The sequence below is a fragment of the Siniperca chuatsi genome, linkage group LG21, assembly GCF_020085105.1.
Source record: "Siniperca chuatsi isolate FFG_IHB_CAS linkage group LG21, ASM2008510v1, whole genome shotgun sequence".
Classification (NCBI taxonomy): Eukaryota; Metazoa; Chordata; class Actinopteri; order Centrarchiformes; family Sinipercidae; genus Siniperca; species Siniperca chuatsi.
The window spans coordinates 7938511-7956014 of record NC_058062.1 but is presented as its reverse complement, the minus strand read 5'-3'; the positions used below and the strand labels follow the sequence as shown (position 1 = coordinate 7956014).

The following is a 17504-nucleotide window of genomic DNA, read 5'->3' as shown; positions in this document are numbered from 1 at the left end:
AGTAACTATTACATTCCCTTAATTTTACAATAATGGTATTCAAAATACCATGATACAAAATTGGCTTGGTGTTATTATTATTATTCATTGATTGTTTTGATCATTTTTATTGCTGCCTGCGCTCTAGTAATATATTTGCATTTTTTGTAATTGACCGTTATGCTTTTAATTTGAAGCTGAAATGTATGTACTTCCTGTATGCGCCAATTTTTAATTTTATCAGTTCCTGAAGAAGAAGAAAAGGAAATGGTCATGAAGTTTGAAAACTAAAATTACTTTTCAAGCAACAGCTCGGTAATAAATTGCGCAAATTACCCCCTTTAATCCCATGCTACATTTCACATTTTTTATTTATGTATTTTTCTTTATTTCTTTGTTATTTTTTGTTTTCTGCCCAATGCCATCCTCCTTTTTACCTTCCATTTTCAGGTGTTGTTTGGTGTCTGTTCTTATAATCATAATAATATAACGATTCCTATCTATAAATAAAGTTTCTAAAGTGTTTTGCCGGTGCTGGCTGTGTGGATAAACACCTCTTCTAAAAAGGGTTATCTGTATTGACACAGATTCACCACAAGATGGAGTCATAAACTACAACTACTGACTAAAGACATTTCTGCGTCAGTACATGTATTATTATCTATATTTACATGTAACATTATAGGCTGCATGATGTACAATCTAAGGTAATAAAACTGTAATCAAATGCAATTAATTAGGCTAAGTATTAGTGTCTTTCATACACAATAATTTTACAAACATGTCAATCAGTTGTTGAGCTTAGCACTGATGTTCCTATCCTGTGAATTTGAAGTAGGGTATTGTCAAAATATTAATGTGTAAGACAATAAAATTAGTTAGTGCATCAGTGTTGACAACACAGTGGCATAAACACTGGACTGAAATACATCTCTGTTTCTTACATCAGTATGGACATACTGAAAGTCAGCAACGGAAATAAGTAATTTTACTCAAGTATTTAAGTACAATTTTGAGGTACTTGTACTTTACTGTATTTCCATTTTATGCTACTTTATACTTCTACTTCACTAAATTTCAGAGGGAAATATTGTACTTTTCACTACATTTATTTAAGAGCTATAATTACTAGTTACTTTTCAAATTATGATTTTACAAACAAAACATATGATCAGTTTATAAAATACAATCCATTGTTACAGATTAAACTTCCAAAAGTATGTGAAGTAGTTCAGATTAGCTCCACTTTGACCAACGACAATGTTAAAGTTCAGCTTACATATCAATACATCAATAATAATGATCCAATAATATAATAGTATATAACACTAACACTGACCATAGCCACTCTGCATTATGGGTACTTTTACTTTTGAAGTACATTTTGTTGCTAATAAATTCTGTACTGATACTTGTGTTTTTAACGCAGGACTTTTAGTATTTTTATACTGTGGTATTGCTACTTTTACTTAAGTAAATTATTTGAATACTTCTTGCACTGCTGAAAGTCGTGTAAGCAGCTTCATCCAGAAATGTGCTGAAAGTTCTGAGTCTGTGTGATGTGTGAATAGAGGGTAAAGAAGATGATAATAAGGTCATTTCCCTTTTTCAATACCAAGTAAAGTCCCTGGATGTCCCTGTTGTGACACTTGTGTGAACAAAAGCCAAGACATTCTCAAAGCAAACCATGAAAGTTCTTTGTTTAAATAAAGCAAGCAGAAGAGTGGATTTCACACTGCCATTTGCTCTCGGCATTTGTTTGGAGGAAAAAATATGAAAACAAGAAATTTAAACATTTTTTATGTCTGCAAATTGGACAGACTCTTACACAAAGCAGTTATCATCTAAACAGAGAAAATTATGGAATATGTTCCAATAATAGAGAAACTACAGGTGCTCTTTTTGCTATTTTTCTAAAACAAGAAGGATTGTCAGGGCAGGTACCTTAAAAGGTAACATTTGGCCTCATCACATACTACAATAGACAATCATGTCATGTGTGGAAATTTTATGCATAGTTTCACCTGTAAGATGACCATGTTCTAAATAGGGACATGTACAACATATAGGTCTACTTGTAGATCTACCGATTCTAAGGGTATTCATTCTCTTGTAGTCATACCATCACAGCCAATGGACTGCTCCCAGAGTTCGACCAGTTAGTAAAATTTGGCTCCTGTTTTGATTAGGCACATTTGAACTCATTTGGCCTACAGAAATGTTAGGGCAGTATCGCCTGATCAGCAACAAACCCACTCATTGTACTGCACTAAAAATTTCAGACCACCTGACCCCCTGCCTACTTTCTCAGGAAAGCACACCAAACAAGCTGACATATCCTCAGTAGTGTCATGTACAAATGTACACTAGAAATGTTCTTAGGTTATTGCAAAACTGCCTAACTCTTATCATCCAGAAATAGTTACCATAAATGATTGTCTCCTGTTGATTATGATGCGTACATCCATGGCCAGATTCACCTGGGCCCTTATACTGACTCCCCACCTCCCACTTTCCATCCACTATGCATTGTGTATGTAATCTGTCAAGTACGATTATAGTGACACATCTGTCAATCAACACATCAATTATAGTGCACACAACAGACTATGGGCGCTTTATTATGTGACCAGAGACCCAGACACCAACCAGTTAGTAAAATATATCAAAAACAACATTGATGTTTACTATTGCACATTGCCACTTTAACAAATAATATCAAATAAATAAACAAAATGCTAGAAAAATAGGCTACTACCTGCCCACAGGTTAGTTAGTGTCAGTTAGTATGCTGTAATTTGAGCAGTGGTGGAATGTAAATAAGCAGCTACATTTACTCAAGTACTGTACTTAAGTACAACTTTGAGGTACTTGTACTTAGTACTGTAGTATTTTTATTTTATGTTACTTCTACTATTACATTTCAGAGGCAAAGATTGCACTTTATACTCCACTACATTTCTTTGACAGCTATAGTTAGGCTACTAGTTACTTTTCAGATCAAGATACATGGGATCAGTATATAAATTATGATGCTATGTTATAGATTTAACTACCCAAAAGTAGGCTATATAAAGCATTTAAAATTAGCTCCACCTCAACCATCTATATCACTTACTCATTTAAACTACTGGACTATTTATTTATGCATATATTGCATCATTTGCACTCCAGTACTATGTATGAATACTGCAATAACTCATCTACTGCACTGTTATTTCTATTTCTGTCCATAATTTGCACTACTTAATATTCATTGCACTACTGTTCTGCCCAGTCCAATTCATTATTGTACATATCCATCAGTATACTTCTGTTTATAGTAATGCCATCTGTATATAATGTCCATATTACCACTTGTAAAATATTTTCATAATATTGCTCTATCCTGCATTTATGCACATTCTTTATATCCTGCACTTGCTTATTGCACTTCTGGTTAGACCTAAACTGCATTTTGTTGCCTTGTACTTGTACATGTGGAATGATAAGAAAGTTGAATCTAAATCTAATCTAAATCTAAATAATAATGGTCCAGTAATATACTGATATAACACTGACAGGGCCCATTCTGACAAATTAACACTTTTACTTTTGATACTTTTAGTACATTTAGCTGATAATACTTTTGTACTTTTAATTAAGTGAATTTTTGAATGCAGGACTTTTATTTGTAATTGAGTATTTCTATAGCGTGGTAGCACTACTTTTACTTAAGTAAATTATTTGAATACTTATTCCACCACTGAATTTGAGTAAACATACCTTTATTTAGAAATGTACAAAAGATGAGCTCAATATAAACTACAATCATAAAGGTCTTAAAACTAGATTTACAAGACAGGGCCACACAATTGCTTAATAATGCAGGACCTAAGTTGACATTGTCCTTTACTGGTGCAAATTCCCAAACAAATGTGCAATTAATCAAATTAACAAAACCAACTGACACCCAATGAAATAGGTACTTTTGTGGCCCCTGGGGGTCTGGCAGCTCTGTCAGCAGATCAAGATTGTTAACAAACCTTTGTGAAAAGTAAAATACAAATTATCTCAGGGCATACAAATTATATATAGACATAACAGCATTAATGTGGCTGAACTAAATCCTCAAAAGTTAACACTGTAATATCCTGGCGGAAATGGTTGTGTAAGGTCAATTCACAAGGACCGAATCGTTTGCGAAGTGCACCTCATCGCTACAGCGCGCTTCTGTTGGACACAGACGGAGCGAGCAGAAGCTGCTGCTGTGCTCAGAAGATGGCCGACAGATTTTCTAGGTTCAACGAGGACCGTGATTTCCAGGTAATGCATGTTAGTCAGTTGACGATTTGCATGTGTTTTACCATGTGTAGATGTTTTAGCACATAAATATGGAATAAAACGTCACGGCGGACTAAGAATTATTACAGAGTGCATCGTGCATTTCGGTCTAGATATCGCTTGCTAGCACTGCAAGCTAGCTAGGCTAACGCTAGTGAATAGTGCGCTGCGTCTCTTTTGAATTTAACTTCGCTGACGCCTCAGTGTTTGGCTGCGTGCTATATTTGACTCCTGTCATGGGTTATGAACTGTAACAGTATGTATACCACGTAACCATCTTAACCATGCAACAACAAAATAGATATTGAAGCCCAGCTAGCTTGTTAGTGACCTTGGGTAGACTGGTTATTTATCGACATATGCTAACGATGATTAGCTAGCTAGCAGATAGCTAACTCGTACGCACATAGGACAATTATAGCACTAGCAAGAAATGGCTGTATCATTTTGACAACTACAATACAACCACCGCAGCTAGTTAGCACGTTGAAATTAACTTAATTGCAGTCGGCTATCTGTGTACATTAAATTACCTCTGATGTCTCACTACTTAAAAGCTTATGGAGTACAAGTGTTGGACATAATTATGGATAGATTTCACATAAACAACATGCTCTTGGTCATTCTTTTGCTGATTTTCTCCTAATAAAACTGAATAACTTGTGTGTTTTTCATTTTGTAAAGGTTAACACCTCTTCATTGTTGTTTTTGTTGTAGTGACGTTGCCAGAAGGATTTACTTAACTTGATTTTGTTTGTTTCTATAATGCGAGTTAAATGTATTCTTCACTGGAAACAAAGTAGGATGGACGCACTGAGATGGTAACAAGGGGTTCTTATTTTGCTTCAGTTGTATGAAGTTATTCATTAATAATACTAATAAATCTGACCCTACTGCACATTAATAACATTACTTTTGAGACATGACATTATTTCAGGTTGTATATTTACAACATTTGTGCCAGAGCTGAGTTGCTGAATTTCACAACCCATGTATGCTTTGTTTGTCTTTCACTTGCCTATCTGTGATCTAAGACCGCACCCAGTAGAAGCAATACACAACATTACTGACTAGACTACAAAATAAGAGTAATCCATATTTGTATTTGCAGTTTTTCATCATTCAGTCATTCATCAGACTTGTTTACTTTCAAATCCCTCAGATGATATCTCCCTGCTTTACCTAGCATCAGTCATATTTTGTATCCCTCCATATTAGTAAAGTACCCTATACTTTATTGATAATTTATTTATTGATAATCTGTTAATTCTTGAACACACCCTAACCGAGATATTTTTTGTGCCTAAACCTAACCAAATCTTTATTTGTGAAACAGTTGAATTGTTGAATCTCAACTAATAAGCTGCTAAAATGTTACAAATACTCTATAAACTATCTGTCGGCGGACTATCCAAGTAAAGTCTAACCCCATCTTTTCAGACATCACATTGTCCAATTAGAAAAGTTGTGGTGTCATGTTATTTTATAAACATAGACATTACTATGAATGTGAAGATAATTACTAGATAGTAAAGATATTTGGTGACTAAAATTAGTGCTTTTTCTCATCTGTGTGAACTTGTGTGCTTTTTCCAGTGATTTGTGAAGGAAGAGGAGAGTTGCTGTATAAACAGTGATGTTCAGGGTCGGAGAAAGGGCTTGGATGAATAATTTGAACTCCAACCCAGCCGCTCTTCCTTACATTTTGCTGACAGCATTTTGTTCTGTCATTTATGCTCCTAATAAAAATATGGCAAGTGTTTTTGAACAAGGACAGTGATGCTAGCGATGCTCTGGCTTGGTTTGAGAGCTTTTTGGTTTATGAAATATGAGGTCTGCGAATAATCTTAAACTTTGTTACAATTGCTGTAGCTGTTTGTTTTAGAAGTAGTCAGCTATTTGCTGTAGCAATAATGTGACGAAGTAGGCGAAGTACCAGACATGCTATGAAACCCACTACAAGTTTAAGCATGTATCTAAGAAACAGTTTGTGTATACCCACTGTGTTGGTGTCCAGTAGGAAATCAGTATTCTGCTATTTTGCTAGTGAGAGGTGAATTGCTGTGTGGTCTGAATGAGTTGGTTGAGGGCAGCTCCGGCTCAGCACAGTGGAGCTCTGTGTGTGAGATCTGCTGTGAAGAAATTCATATGCTCAGTATTCAGAAAGTTTCTCTCTGACTCCATGGACTAAAGCCTGCTGCCAAGCAACACGGCGCAGGAAACACCCACAGATGGTCTACCTAATATCTACAGCACAACCAGTCCAACAGCTCCGTCCGCTCTATTGATTTGCATTGTTGTTGGAGCTCTAGGATGCAGCTAATCTTGAGTTGCAGAAGCACACCAGGCAATTTATTAGCGTCCATAAAGCTGGCCAGCAGTAGCGCTCTCATTTTCTAATGTGTGGGTGGTATGGAGCATCCATTTCACTGTTGTAGAACAAATGGAAATGTATGCTTGTAATGTACATCGGAAGACAAAGCGAAGGTCAATTCTATGCAGCATTGCTATAGTGTTTGTGTATCAAAGTCATGGTGTTGAAGAAGCAAGCAGCAGTGAAAATAAGAAGTCATTGTGGTTTTAGGGTGGCAGTCGTACTGATAGCACATTAAGTGGTCTGAGCAGAAAATCAGGAGGAGGAGAGATGGGGTGGGGGAGGAGCAGGGAGCCATCGATTTGTTCATAAATAAATCCTTTGCTCTTCCTCTACATCTCCCCTTCTCATAATCCCCAGCTTCACGCGCTGATGAGGGGTCCTGTTTGATCTGAATTAATGACAGCCAGCGTGGCATCAAATCACCTCATTATTGTGGGCTGATTTGAGCAGTTGCTTATCTCTGCAAAACCATATTCCCCTAGAGAATGTGGGGAGTAAAACCTCTTGCGTGGCCCAGCCCATGTTAGCATTGTCTTTTTACAGCAACGTTTGCTGTTCTGTAGCTGTAGACTGTAGTATATTTTGCAGTGTAGAATATTTTGCAGAGATGTTCCAATGTAAGAAGTCCTCAGTGATAGAAAGGCAAAGTAAATATGCTGCTGTGCAGTTCCACCTCCCCTAAATAGACATGAAAAGAGGACATAAAAACTCAGTATGTTGTATATTTTGTTTGTAGTTACGTTAGATTTAGTTGTCTACACGTCATATTGCTAGTAGCTGCAAGTAACTAGAAAATAATATAATACCATGGACTATTTTTGGAATCCTTCAGTTTTCTGCTTGTGTGAAGGTCAGGAGAAAACGGGTTCACAAACATGACCTTCTTTTCTCCTCTACTGCTAAAGAGAGGAAGCCATCTGTCTCAGGGCAGAAACTGGTTTATAAACACACTCCTTTCGGTTGGGGTAGCAACCCCATATCTCACTATCTGTCCCATCTCAAATTCAAACAACAAATAGCCTGAGGAGAAAGTCTTCCTTCACTGCTGGAATAAATTTACCAAGAAATGAAAGAGACAGAAATTCACTAAGCTATGTCAAGTAAATTTTCAATCATGGCTTTGAGTAAACTAAAGCATTTGCTAGCTGAAATGTAAGTTATAATATAAACATCAAATTTAAGACACTTTTAAATTTTAAACTGGAAAATACAATGAAGGGTTAATAAGCAGCAAAGGGACTAACAGTCACATGTTTGTGGTCGTAGCTTATATCTGCTGTGTGTATTTTTATCCTCTGGTGCATGGCGTTTAGCATCTATGCTGCACTTCATGGAGATGTTTCTCTATGCATATGTTTTTAATATACTGTATAATGTTCATAAATATTGATGTGTATGTATAGTAATGTAATGTTTCATTTCAGAATTAAATACTATTGAGAGAACATGTTATTGTAATTTTGACCAAGATATGGCATCATAAAACACACGTATCTAGTTCACGGATATATTGGCTGATGACAAAAGAAAATGTTTTCATCACTTGTAGACAGTTCTTACGAAGTAGGGCTGCACAATTAATCGCAACATTATCCAAAGCACAATATGGCCAAGTGCAATATCCAACTCGCAGAAGCTGCAATTTTTTGATAAAGGTAAAATGTGTGACAAAACAGCATTATAATGAAGTACCTTAGTGCTGCAGAGATGGCCTGGACTACAAATCTCTCCAGATGTAAGAAAACATGTTTGTTTGGTACAGACCCCAGTAAATTTGACATCATTATGATTTTAATATTTTTTTTCACTGAAAATGAAAATTGTGATGCAAAAATTATCATTCCCACTAATCATGAATCATATTGCAATCGTTATATCTGTCAAAATAATCACTATGATTTGTTTGTTTGTTTTTTTAACCATATCGTGCAGTCCTATTGTGAAGCTTATCAACCAAGATGATCATACTATGTTGTGCTGTGGGTAATATAGCTGCTACAACATTTTCCAGTCCTATTATTCAGTTTATGTGATTTGACTATTTTTCAGTGTAAATGACTATTATTCAGTGCAAATGACAGGCAGTAGGCACGCCTCCATGCACAGAGCTGTCTCATTGTTTTGAAAACAGAGATTAAAATAAACTCAGTCAATGAATTGTTTTAAAATGCTGATTTTGATAGTAACCAGTGTTTAGTGATGGATTCCTCTCCAGAAGCTCTTTGTGTGATTGCTACCAATTAGGGCTGCGACTAATTCTTATTTTTATTATATATTAATCTGCCAATTTATTTTATCAATTAATCGTTTGTTCTACAAAATGTCAGAAAATGGTGAAAAATGTTCATTACAATTTTCCAGATGTCTTCAAATTGTTTTTGTCCAACCAATACTCAAAATACCCAAATATATTTTGTTTACATTAACATAAGGCAGAGAAAAGCAACACATCCACACAATTGAGTTTCTGTGGGAATTCGGCATTTTGCTTGAAAAATGACTAATTAATCGCTTATCAAAATAGTTGGTTATTATTTTTCTGTCAATCGACATTGTTTCAGCTCTGCCACCTATCAAACAGGACTAAATTATATGTTTCTAAAATAAGCTTTTAAATGTGTGTCACTCAGGGTGGGAATCACTTTGACCAGTATGAAGAGGGCCAGTTGGAGCTGGAACAGGCATCCCTGGACAAGCCCATCGAACCGGTAAGGCTGCATCTATCATCCCGCACCATTGGACCAGCTGTGAGAGTGGATGATTGGTCCAGGGAGGAATAAGAACCACACCTTTTTACTCCATTCTGTCCATGTAGATACATCCAGTGTTTTCTTGAACACACTTGCCACCTAACCCATAGAATCATTTGCCTCATGTCCATTAATACCCTTTAAGTCCCTCCCACTTCCCATGTCCTCTGCCTACTCCATTTCCTGTATGACAGTTAATGATTATGTATATGCTAGATCTTCCTGTTTTTTTATAGATCTTACAGATAAACATTAGATTTTTGTATTAGTCTCCCATTAGTCATTGTTAGTCATCTTAGCACTATGAGATGACTCTGAAAGGATGGAGTGGATAAAGCACTGTAATTAATGGCTGTTTTCTAAATATTCTAGCCATTTGTTCATTTTAAACACATTCCGAAGAGATTTGGTATTTGGTAATGCCCAGGTTTTATTCTGGATACTGGACATAACTGCTTTGAGTAAGGTTTATATAAAGAGCCCTGCAGATTGCAGTGATGTGAAAAAGTGTTTGCCCCCTTCCTGATTTTTTATTTTTTGTCACACTTACATGTTTCAGATCATCAAACTAATTTAAATATTAGTCAAAGATAACACAAGTAAACACAAAATGCATTTTTTAAATTGAAGGTTGTTATTATTAAGGGAAAACAAAATCCAAACCTACATGGCCCTGTGTGAAATAGTGATTGCCCCTCTAAACCTAATAACTGGTTGGGCCACCCTTAGCAGCAACAATTGCAATCAGGTGTTTGTGATAACTTGCAATGAGTCTTTTATAGCGCTGTGGAAGAATTTTGGCCCACTGAATTTTGCCACCAAGTGTGTCAAACATGCAAAAAAAAAAGAAATCAGGAAGGGGGCAAACACTTTTTCACACCACTGTATGTTATATTGCTATGGTCCATTGTTGAGTTACCTATTCAATCAATGTGTGATTTCAAATTTATTCAGAGGGGTGTGATTATAAATGTAACCCTTCTAAACAAGAACAAACAGAATAAACACATGTTGCAAGGCAGATTTGTTTTTAAAAACAGCCTGATTAGGTTAGAGTTTATAGTTAAGTATTTTGCTGTGGCTCAAATTAGTCTGTTAATTAAAAGTGGGCAGTGCTTATTCCACTCCATTTAGGAAACAAGAGAGTGCACATTAGATGGTGTGAATGGCTACATTTGTGTTTGAGTGAGTGTGTTTCTATGTAGCTTTAGAATTTATGTGTTAGTGTATAGTGTTTGTCTATAGGACAGTTATCTTATTGTACACAACTTGGGGTGTTCGACATTTCTCTCCTGCAGCGAATTGGCCCCTATTAGCTAAGCAGCAATGACCCGGTTTGTATTTGCACGCTCTGCTTTCTTACTCCTATCTTTAGGGTCCTTGTAACGCTTCTCTGACTCTCTCTCTCTCTCTCTCTCTCTCTCTCTCTCTCGCTGTTTCACTGCTGTCACACTCTACATCTATTCTCTCTCTACCTCTCTCAACCTCTCTCACTCCCTCCCTACTACACAGTGATTCGGTGTACAGTACCCTCTGTCATTCTGTGCTGGCATGGTGCTTGTGCAACTGGGACTGCATTTTTCGCTGAAGAGGCACATAGATAATAGCGCAGGCAGCTCTCTTCTTTCTGTCTTTCCCACTCTCTCCATCCCCTCTTCTGTCTCTGAAGCACTATGGTGAGCAGGCCCAAACTCCTCTTACGTACACAGTGTCTGGTCACCTCTCCTCAACATTGATGTATAACTAACAGGCATGCACATTTTTTACATTCTCCTAAATCAATCGTCAGCCATGTTAATGGTCAATAATCGAATAATCATTAAAATCTTATAAAATGAAAAGCTATGTTTTTCCTCAATGAAAGCTGTATTTAAACAATTGGCATGACTATTTTGCAGCCTAAGTAAATTAGATATTTGAATCATGAATAAATACGAGTAGATTCTTAATATCATAAATAAAACAAAATGACAACTGAAATAATGGCTTGCTAAGAAATTCAAAACATTAAACATATCTACTTTAATTTAGAGGATTTTCTGGCGGACATAAATTAGATGAGACTAAACATTCAGGGCAAATCTACCCCATTTTTATATCAATGAAAAGAGCCGGCTACAATTGAATGTTACCAGGCCTGTGTCTAGTTGAGTTTTGAGTTTTTAAGCAGCAGCAGGAGAAAATGCAGTTGTCCTTGCTGACCAAGGTCATCTGTCCACTATTTACACACGTTTTTTTTTCCTATTTCTCACACTGTATCATCATATTTGTACCCTGAACATGTTATCCATTGCTACAATCTAGTGAACCAAGAACATTTAAATTTTATATCCTGGTTGAGTTCTATGTATGACGTACTTTCTCACAGGCACACAAACATCCCACTGTGTGGGGGTGGTGGAGAGGAAAAGGAGAGAGGTGGCCTGCTTACCTGGCTTGAGTGGCTCCTTTGCTCCTGCGCTATTATTTGTGGAGGGGCACTGAGGGCCGCGCTGCAGCATCACACAGTTCTTCTCACATCCATGGAAAAATGGCCACATCAGAGGTGCCGTCAGCTGTCACTTAGTCACCAATAGTAATACTTGCACATGTGACATATTCTCTTTGGAAAGTACATGCCCAAAGATGAAGGTGGCAGACTTCTTATCCACAGGCAAGTAACCATGAAAGTTTGCCACCAATTAAAACTGTCAATCCTGAAGGTCATTTTAGAGGATTTGGTACGTTTCACATCACATTACAAATGACACAGTTCCCGTTTGAAAGGTAAAATGTACCAACATACTAGCCAAATGCCTCATAGCATTAACAGTAGATGAGGAGAAATGTATCTACTCCTGGTTAGCCTCAAAATAGACTCCACATTGACTAACATACAGTATGTAACCATGTTGTTAGGTACACAGGTCTGTCCCTGCCTCTGTAGCGCAAACCTCTTAAGGTGGTAGGATTTCCGGCAGTTGTCCACAAGTGTCTCGGAGCTGTTACTGAATGCTTCGGCCCAGCTTCTCGGAGCCCCTCCCCTGCCACTTATTGTGTGTGATCTATAGGCAGCTAGAGGTCTGTGGTACTTTATTGGGATCTTTTTTCTCTTTCTGTCTTCCCCCTTTGGTCTTTGCTCTTTTTCTCTAACATTGTTTTTGCATTGCATGTGTTAACTTAGCATTCAGTACTATTTTCTCTCAACACTCTGTCTTAATCACTACTACAATTTTCCCCCCAAATTCATTGCTCCCATGTGTCCTTCCCCTTCCAGTCCCTTCAACCAACCCCCTTACTTGACCCTGTCCCAGAGCGATATGCAGCAGGCAACCTCAGAGCCACAGAAAACCACACATACACAGCGGAAATCTAAGAAACACATGTATACAGGCCACAGGAAGATTCTTGTAAGGTAGTGTATTTCTCATTTATTCAAGTTACAGTTCACAACTACTAAAAAGTACTAGTAAAATTACTAATTGTCTCTAATACAGTTACTGAGGTCCATCAGGACTTTGATTACATTAAGTGGAACACCACAGAAAAGGGACATTTTAGGTATTAGTGTCAGCTGTTACTGAATTATGAAGTGTATAGCCTTTTGCATTATAGCCAGACATTATTTGACACCGCTGTTCGTCAACTTCTATCACCTAGTAGGTGGGAATAAGAACACAAGGTTCAAACCCAATCCTTTTAAAATCCTGGCCCACGTTTTTTTTTTTTTTTTTACAATACGGCAAGCTCTTTATTTAGCACCATTCTTTACCCAGTGAACAGCAGGGGTGATGCGTTCAAGGTCATTGCTGAGTGGAGAATACAAACCAAAAAAATAACCATAAGCATTTGTCTGTAAACCAGTCTGACCACTTTACTTCAAACTCAGTGGGAATGTGAGTGTTACAGTCTCTGTTTAAAGACATTGGAGACCCCCTCAAACTTCGGCTTTCAGTGTTTTTAACGATAAACTTCCAGTTGTTGAATTGAGCCCTCAGACTTATGAGGTAAGTATGTATTTTTAAATTATTATATTTAAACATTTACATTAATTGGACTGTGCTTCTCTGTCATTTTCCCCATCACTTAGTTAATGAAATATTTAATCCCCTCACATTCAATGTGACACATCTACACTTACCTCAATTTACTGGTAGTAAAGTAGGAGCTTTCTGTTTTAGTCGTTTGGCTCTTGATGCACTGAGACAGTTGTTTCCATTTAGTCACACCTGCAGTAGCTGACACTGACCAGGAATGTACAGAGTACCAAATACAAGGGAGCTGCAAGAGTTTGAGGAGCAGCAGGGAGCAGGTCCACCACCAACACTTGCCAAAAGACATTCCTCGGGGACACGAGAGGATGATGAGTAACTGCAGCATCCCACTTTTTGCAAGACAGATCACTAAAGGGTCCATCTCAGTTTTCTTTTCAGAACGTGCAAAATCTTAACTCTGTTGTTGAGAGCGGTCATCCAAGGAAAATTACATAAAATACGTGTTTTGGGTTAATATAGATTTAGTCACTTAGGTGGATTAATATGCTTGTTCTGTGTTTTGGTAATGTGAACCAGAGCAATTTATTGGCAGGGACACGCAAACACACCCATACTGTACATACATAAATGGCTGCAACTAAGTACTCTGAGGTCTCTAGGTGGGGTCCCCTGCATATCACTTCCCTCACCCATATCTTCTGCCATGCACTGTGCTGATGACAGCACAGTGCACACTTTTAAAAGCACCCCCTCTTGTAGATCTCTCTTTTGTTTGGATAACATTTTCTATTTTTCTTTCTCCTGTATTAACAGTCAGTTGGTGGATTTATTGACATGCCTACCTTTTCTGTTTGTATACAGTATTATGTTTGTTTAACAGCAGAGAGAGAGATTTGCATTTTTAAGAACTAGAGAAGCTAGTAGAATTGCAGTTGAAAGCGTTTGGCTGGTTTCTTACGTTGTGTCACGTGTGACTGTTTTTTTGACAGCCCAGTATTTTAAAGCCAGGTTCGTATGGAAATGCCTTCACTCCACTTGCACTGCTGTTGGACTCGCCGTCGTTGCTTTCATCCGTCTGTCTGTCTATTCTTTTGGTGCACTCATCTGTTGTTCAACACGCAGTCTGCGCCTCATCTCCGCCCTCTAACCTTTGCTGAGCCCATTTTGAACTAATCTCTATATTAGTGTCAGCAGTTGCGACTGGTGCCTCATCCAACCAGCCCTTTTTGTTTTTTATTTTGTTTTTAAATATCACTGAGATTTTAAAAAATTGGAGGTTTTGTAAGAGAAACTTTTGTGATGAAAAATAGCTAACCGGGACTGTGTATCGGCTGAGCAAGAGTATTTCTTAGGCGGCTAGTTTAGGGTGCATTTTATTTTCCTCCTTGCCCTAAGTTTCATAGATCAGCTAATCCACCAAATCAATATAAATGTTCATGTGTAGAGTGTTATTGCACCATAATACTGCAGTAAGGGACAGCAGCATATCTAATGTCGGGTAGAGGGGAGGCGTTCACTGCAGCAAATTCTGCAGTGTTTTCCTACACAATGAAGTCAGGGGACATGCTGTCCACCAGGGAGGAAGCAACACACTCTTTTAGCCATACAGCCTCTAATTCTGTGTATCTTATAACATGTCCAGGGAACTGCCAGGCAGGGACATCTTATACACAGTGATAGCATGTTAATGTAACCTTTTAATGTCATAGTTATGAGTTGATACAGGCATTTACAACTGACATACTTTATTTCTTCCAGAAATTTTAAATAGGGCAAAGGAAGGCAACAGTTTGCTCTGAAATACCAACAGTGGTTGACAAAAGGATTACGCCAAATGTATCCAAATGAGACCGTGCAGGCGGAGATGCAGTGTGTACTGTGTGTGTGACTACCACTCCCCTTCACATGCACTAACCCATACAAGCCCAGCTCACCTCCACCACCCTAGAAACTCACCTACACCATGGCTCAGCCTGCTCTGTTCTGCCCCCTGTCCCGACCTTCTCTTTTGCCAAAGAGATCTAATTGAGCCCTGTTGAGCCATCACCTTCCTCTCTGTGCCTGATACACCTGAGACTAACACAGTTGGAGTTTTGTTAACCTGCCCTCCACCCCCAGCCCGCCCCACCCGTCTGTATGTGTACCATTAACAGTGCGCCACTAACACCGACGATCCTTTTTGTTAAAACTCTTTAACAAAAAGCTGCATGCTGTTTTGTTCCAACCCCTTCACTTTCTGTTTGTGAAAGTTGATGTCAATCTCTTTGTGATTATAAATATCCTTTTTGTTTGTTTTGTATGTTTTTGGTAGAATGCAGCACTCTGGTGAATGTTAGACAAGCTTGGAATAGTTATAATCACAACAGAAAAACACTGCTTAAGAAATATCATTGTTTCCTGTTTATTTGTGCTTGAGGATGTACTGTAGTGTGTAGTGGTGGGACGGTCTTGCATTTCACTTAATGTTTTTTGTTTTCTTGCTGACCCATACTAGTGCTATAACAGCCTCAGACATGCACATTTGGCCCCAGAGTGTGCTAGGAATTCCTGTTATGTATGTTCTCGCACTCCTCTCTAGCCTCTTTGGTTCATTATCAGTTGTCTGATCTTGTCCACATGTGTAGTGTTTGTATACTTTGTCATAGCAATCATTAGTATTAAAAGAAAAACAGAATATTTATACTTTAAAGTGGATGGCCTTACTGCAGTTGCACACTTTTTGGGTCCACTGTGAAAAATCTCTGTCTCTCAGCTTGTTGTAAAGCCACTGTAAATATTTTTATGCTAGCTAAAAACTACCTAGCAGTTTGATAAAGCACATCTAAGTATGTTTTGTAGTTTATGAATACTAATGATATCTATTAGAGGCATTGTAGAGCATAAATTTGTGTCTAATATTAATGGTTTAAAATCAAAGGTGTAAACATGGTTGGGACCAGACCACTGATAACAGATCAGAGATGCTGGAGGTGTCCAGAAACATGCACAATAGTTATTTCTAGTAGGCTATATCTAATGGGGCTACATGCATACGATGTCTCCCTCTCTTCACCTGCACACCCACATATCCCCTCACACGTGCATATTCTGTCCACCCTGGGCCTTGTAATGGTAATCCAAGGCCCACTAGCTCCACTTCTGTCTCTTCCTCTTGCTATATTTTTGTGACTGCTGCATATGTTTCATGGTGCTCCCCTTGTCATGGTTACAGAATCACAGCAAGCTTGGAGTTTCTGGTCTTCGTTTTGTTAATGCAAGATTTCCATACCTGTTCTGTGTCACTTTTCTTTGTGTACTAAGATCTTGCTCTGTAGTGGTTCATATATGTATGCGTGTTATACATATATTGCCCTCTCCTTCCTCCTCCTCCTCTTAACTTCTCAGTTAGTGGATGTGACTTGATGTGTTATCTTTCTCATCCCAAAAAATAGAAATGCTCATGCCCAATTTCTTTGCCTTTTTTAAAAAAGAAAAAAAAGGTTTTTAAACTGTACTCCTACTGTAGGAGGGGGTATCCTGTAGTTTACAGGCAACACATAGCCTCATGTATTCATCATAGTGGAAAACTGTATATTCCTCTCAGTCTCCCACCCTCTATCTCCCACCCCACCCCAACCTTACCACTCCTTGTGCTCGAAGACACTGATGTTACACGCTGTAGGTGATGTGGATGACAATAATAATGATGATGGTGGTGGTGGTTGTGCTGATGATGATAGCGTGATCTGAGTGTTTTATTTTATTTTGTTTTGTTTTGTTTTGTTTGTTTGTTTGTTTGTTTTTTGACCAGTGCCCACAGGGAAAAGCTTCTCTTATTATTGGAATATTTTTGGTTTTTTTCTCCTCTCTTCTCTCTGCTAGGATAACATCGGGCACCGGCTGCTTCAGAAACATGGCTGGAAGTTGGGGCAAGGCCTTGGCAAAACCATGCAGGGTAAGGACTCACTCCTCTGTACACCTATGTTCAATGTATGCTGGTTGTATTGAGCCACTACCCTCTGTCATTTTCTTTCCCCTCATATTTCCAGGTTTTTTTTTTATATCAGCAAATTTTCTTTTCTCTTCACATTCTTTCTCTGATCTCTCCCTTTGTGTCTCTTG

General features: G+C 37.9%; 1 protein-coding gene across 8 annotated transcripts in view; it reads left to right on the top strand.

Annotated features, from left to right (window-relative positions):
* The first annotated feature begins 4134 nt into the window (after positions 1 to 4134).
* The window catches only part of gpatch8 (G patch domain containing 8), a 29686-nt gene continuing 16316 nt past the window's right edge, over positions 4135 to 17504 (top strand). For 2 of the 8 annotated variants that reach the window (XM_044180205.1, XM_044180208.1), the window contains exons 1-5: positions 4238 to 4284; positions 9310 to 9387; positions 10728 to 10763; positions 14393 to 14411; positions 17265 to 17337. In XM_044180205.1, coding sequence (XP_044036140.1) covers positions 17331 to 17337 — 7 coding nt within the window. In that variant the 5' untranslated portion in view covers positions 4238 to 4284; positions 9310 to 9387; positions 10728 to 10763; positions 14393 to 14411; positions 17265 to 17330. Of the gene's footprint in view, positions 4285 to 9309; positions 9388 to 10727; positions 10764 to 11797; positions 17338 to 17504 lie in introns of those variants that run through there. The other 6 variants (XM_044180204.1, XM_044180209.1, XM_044180202.1 and 3 more) reach the window with 5 other exon arrangements.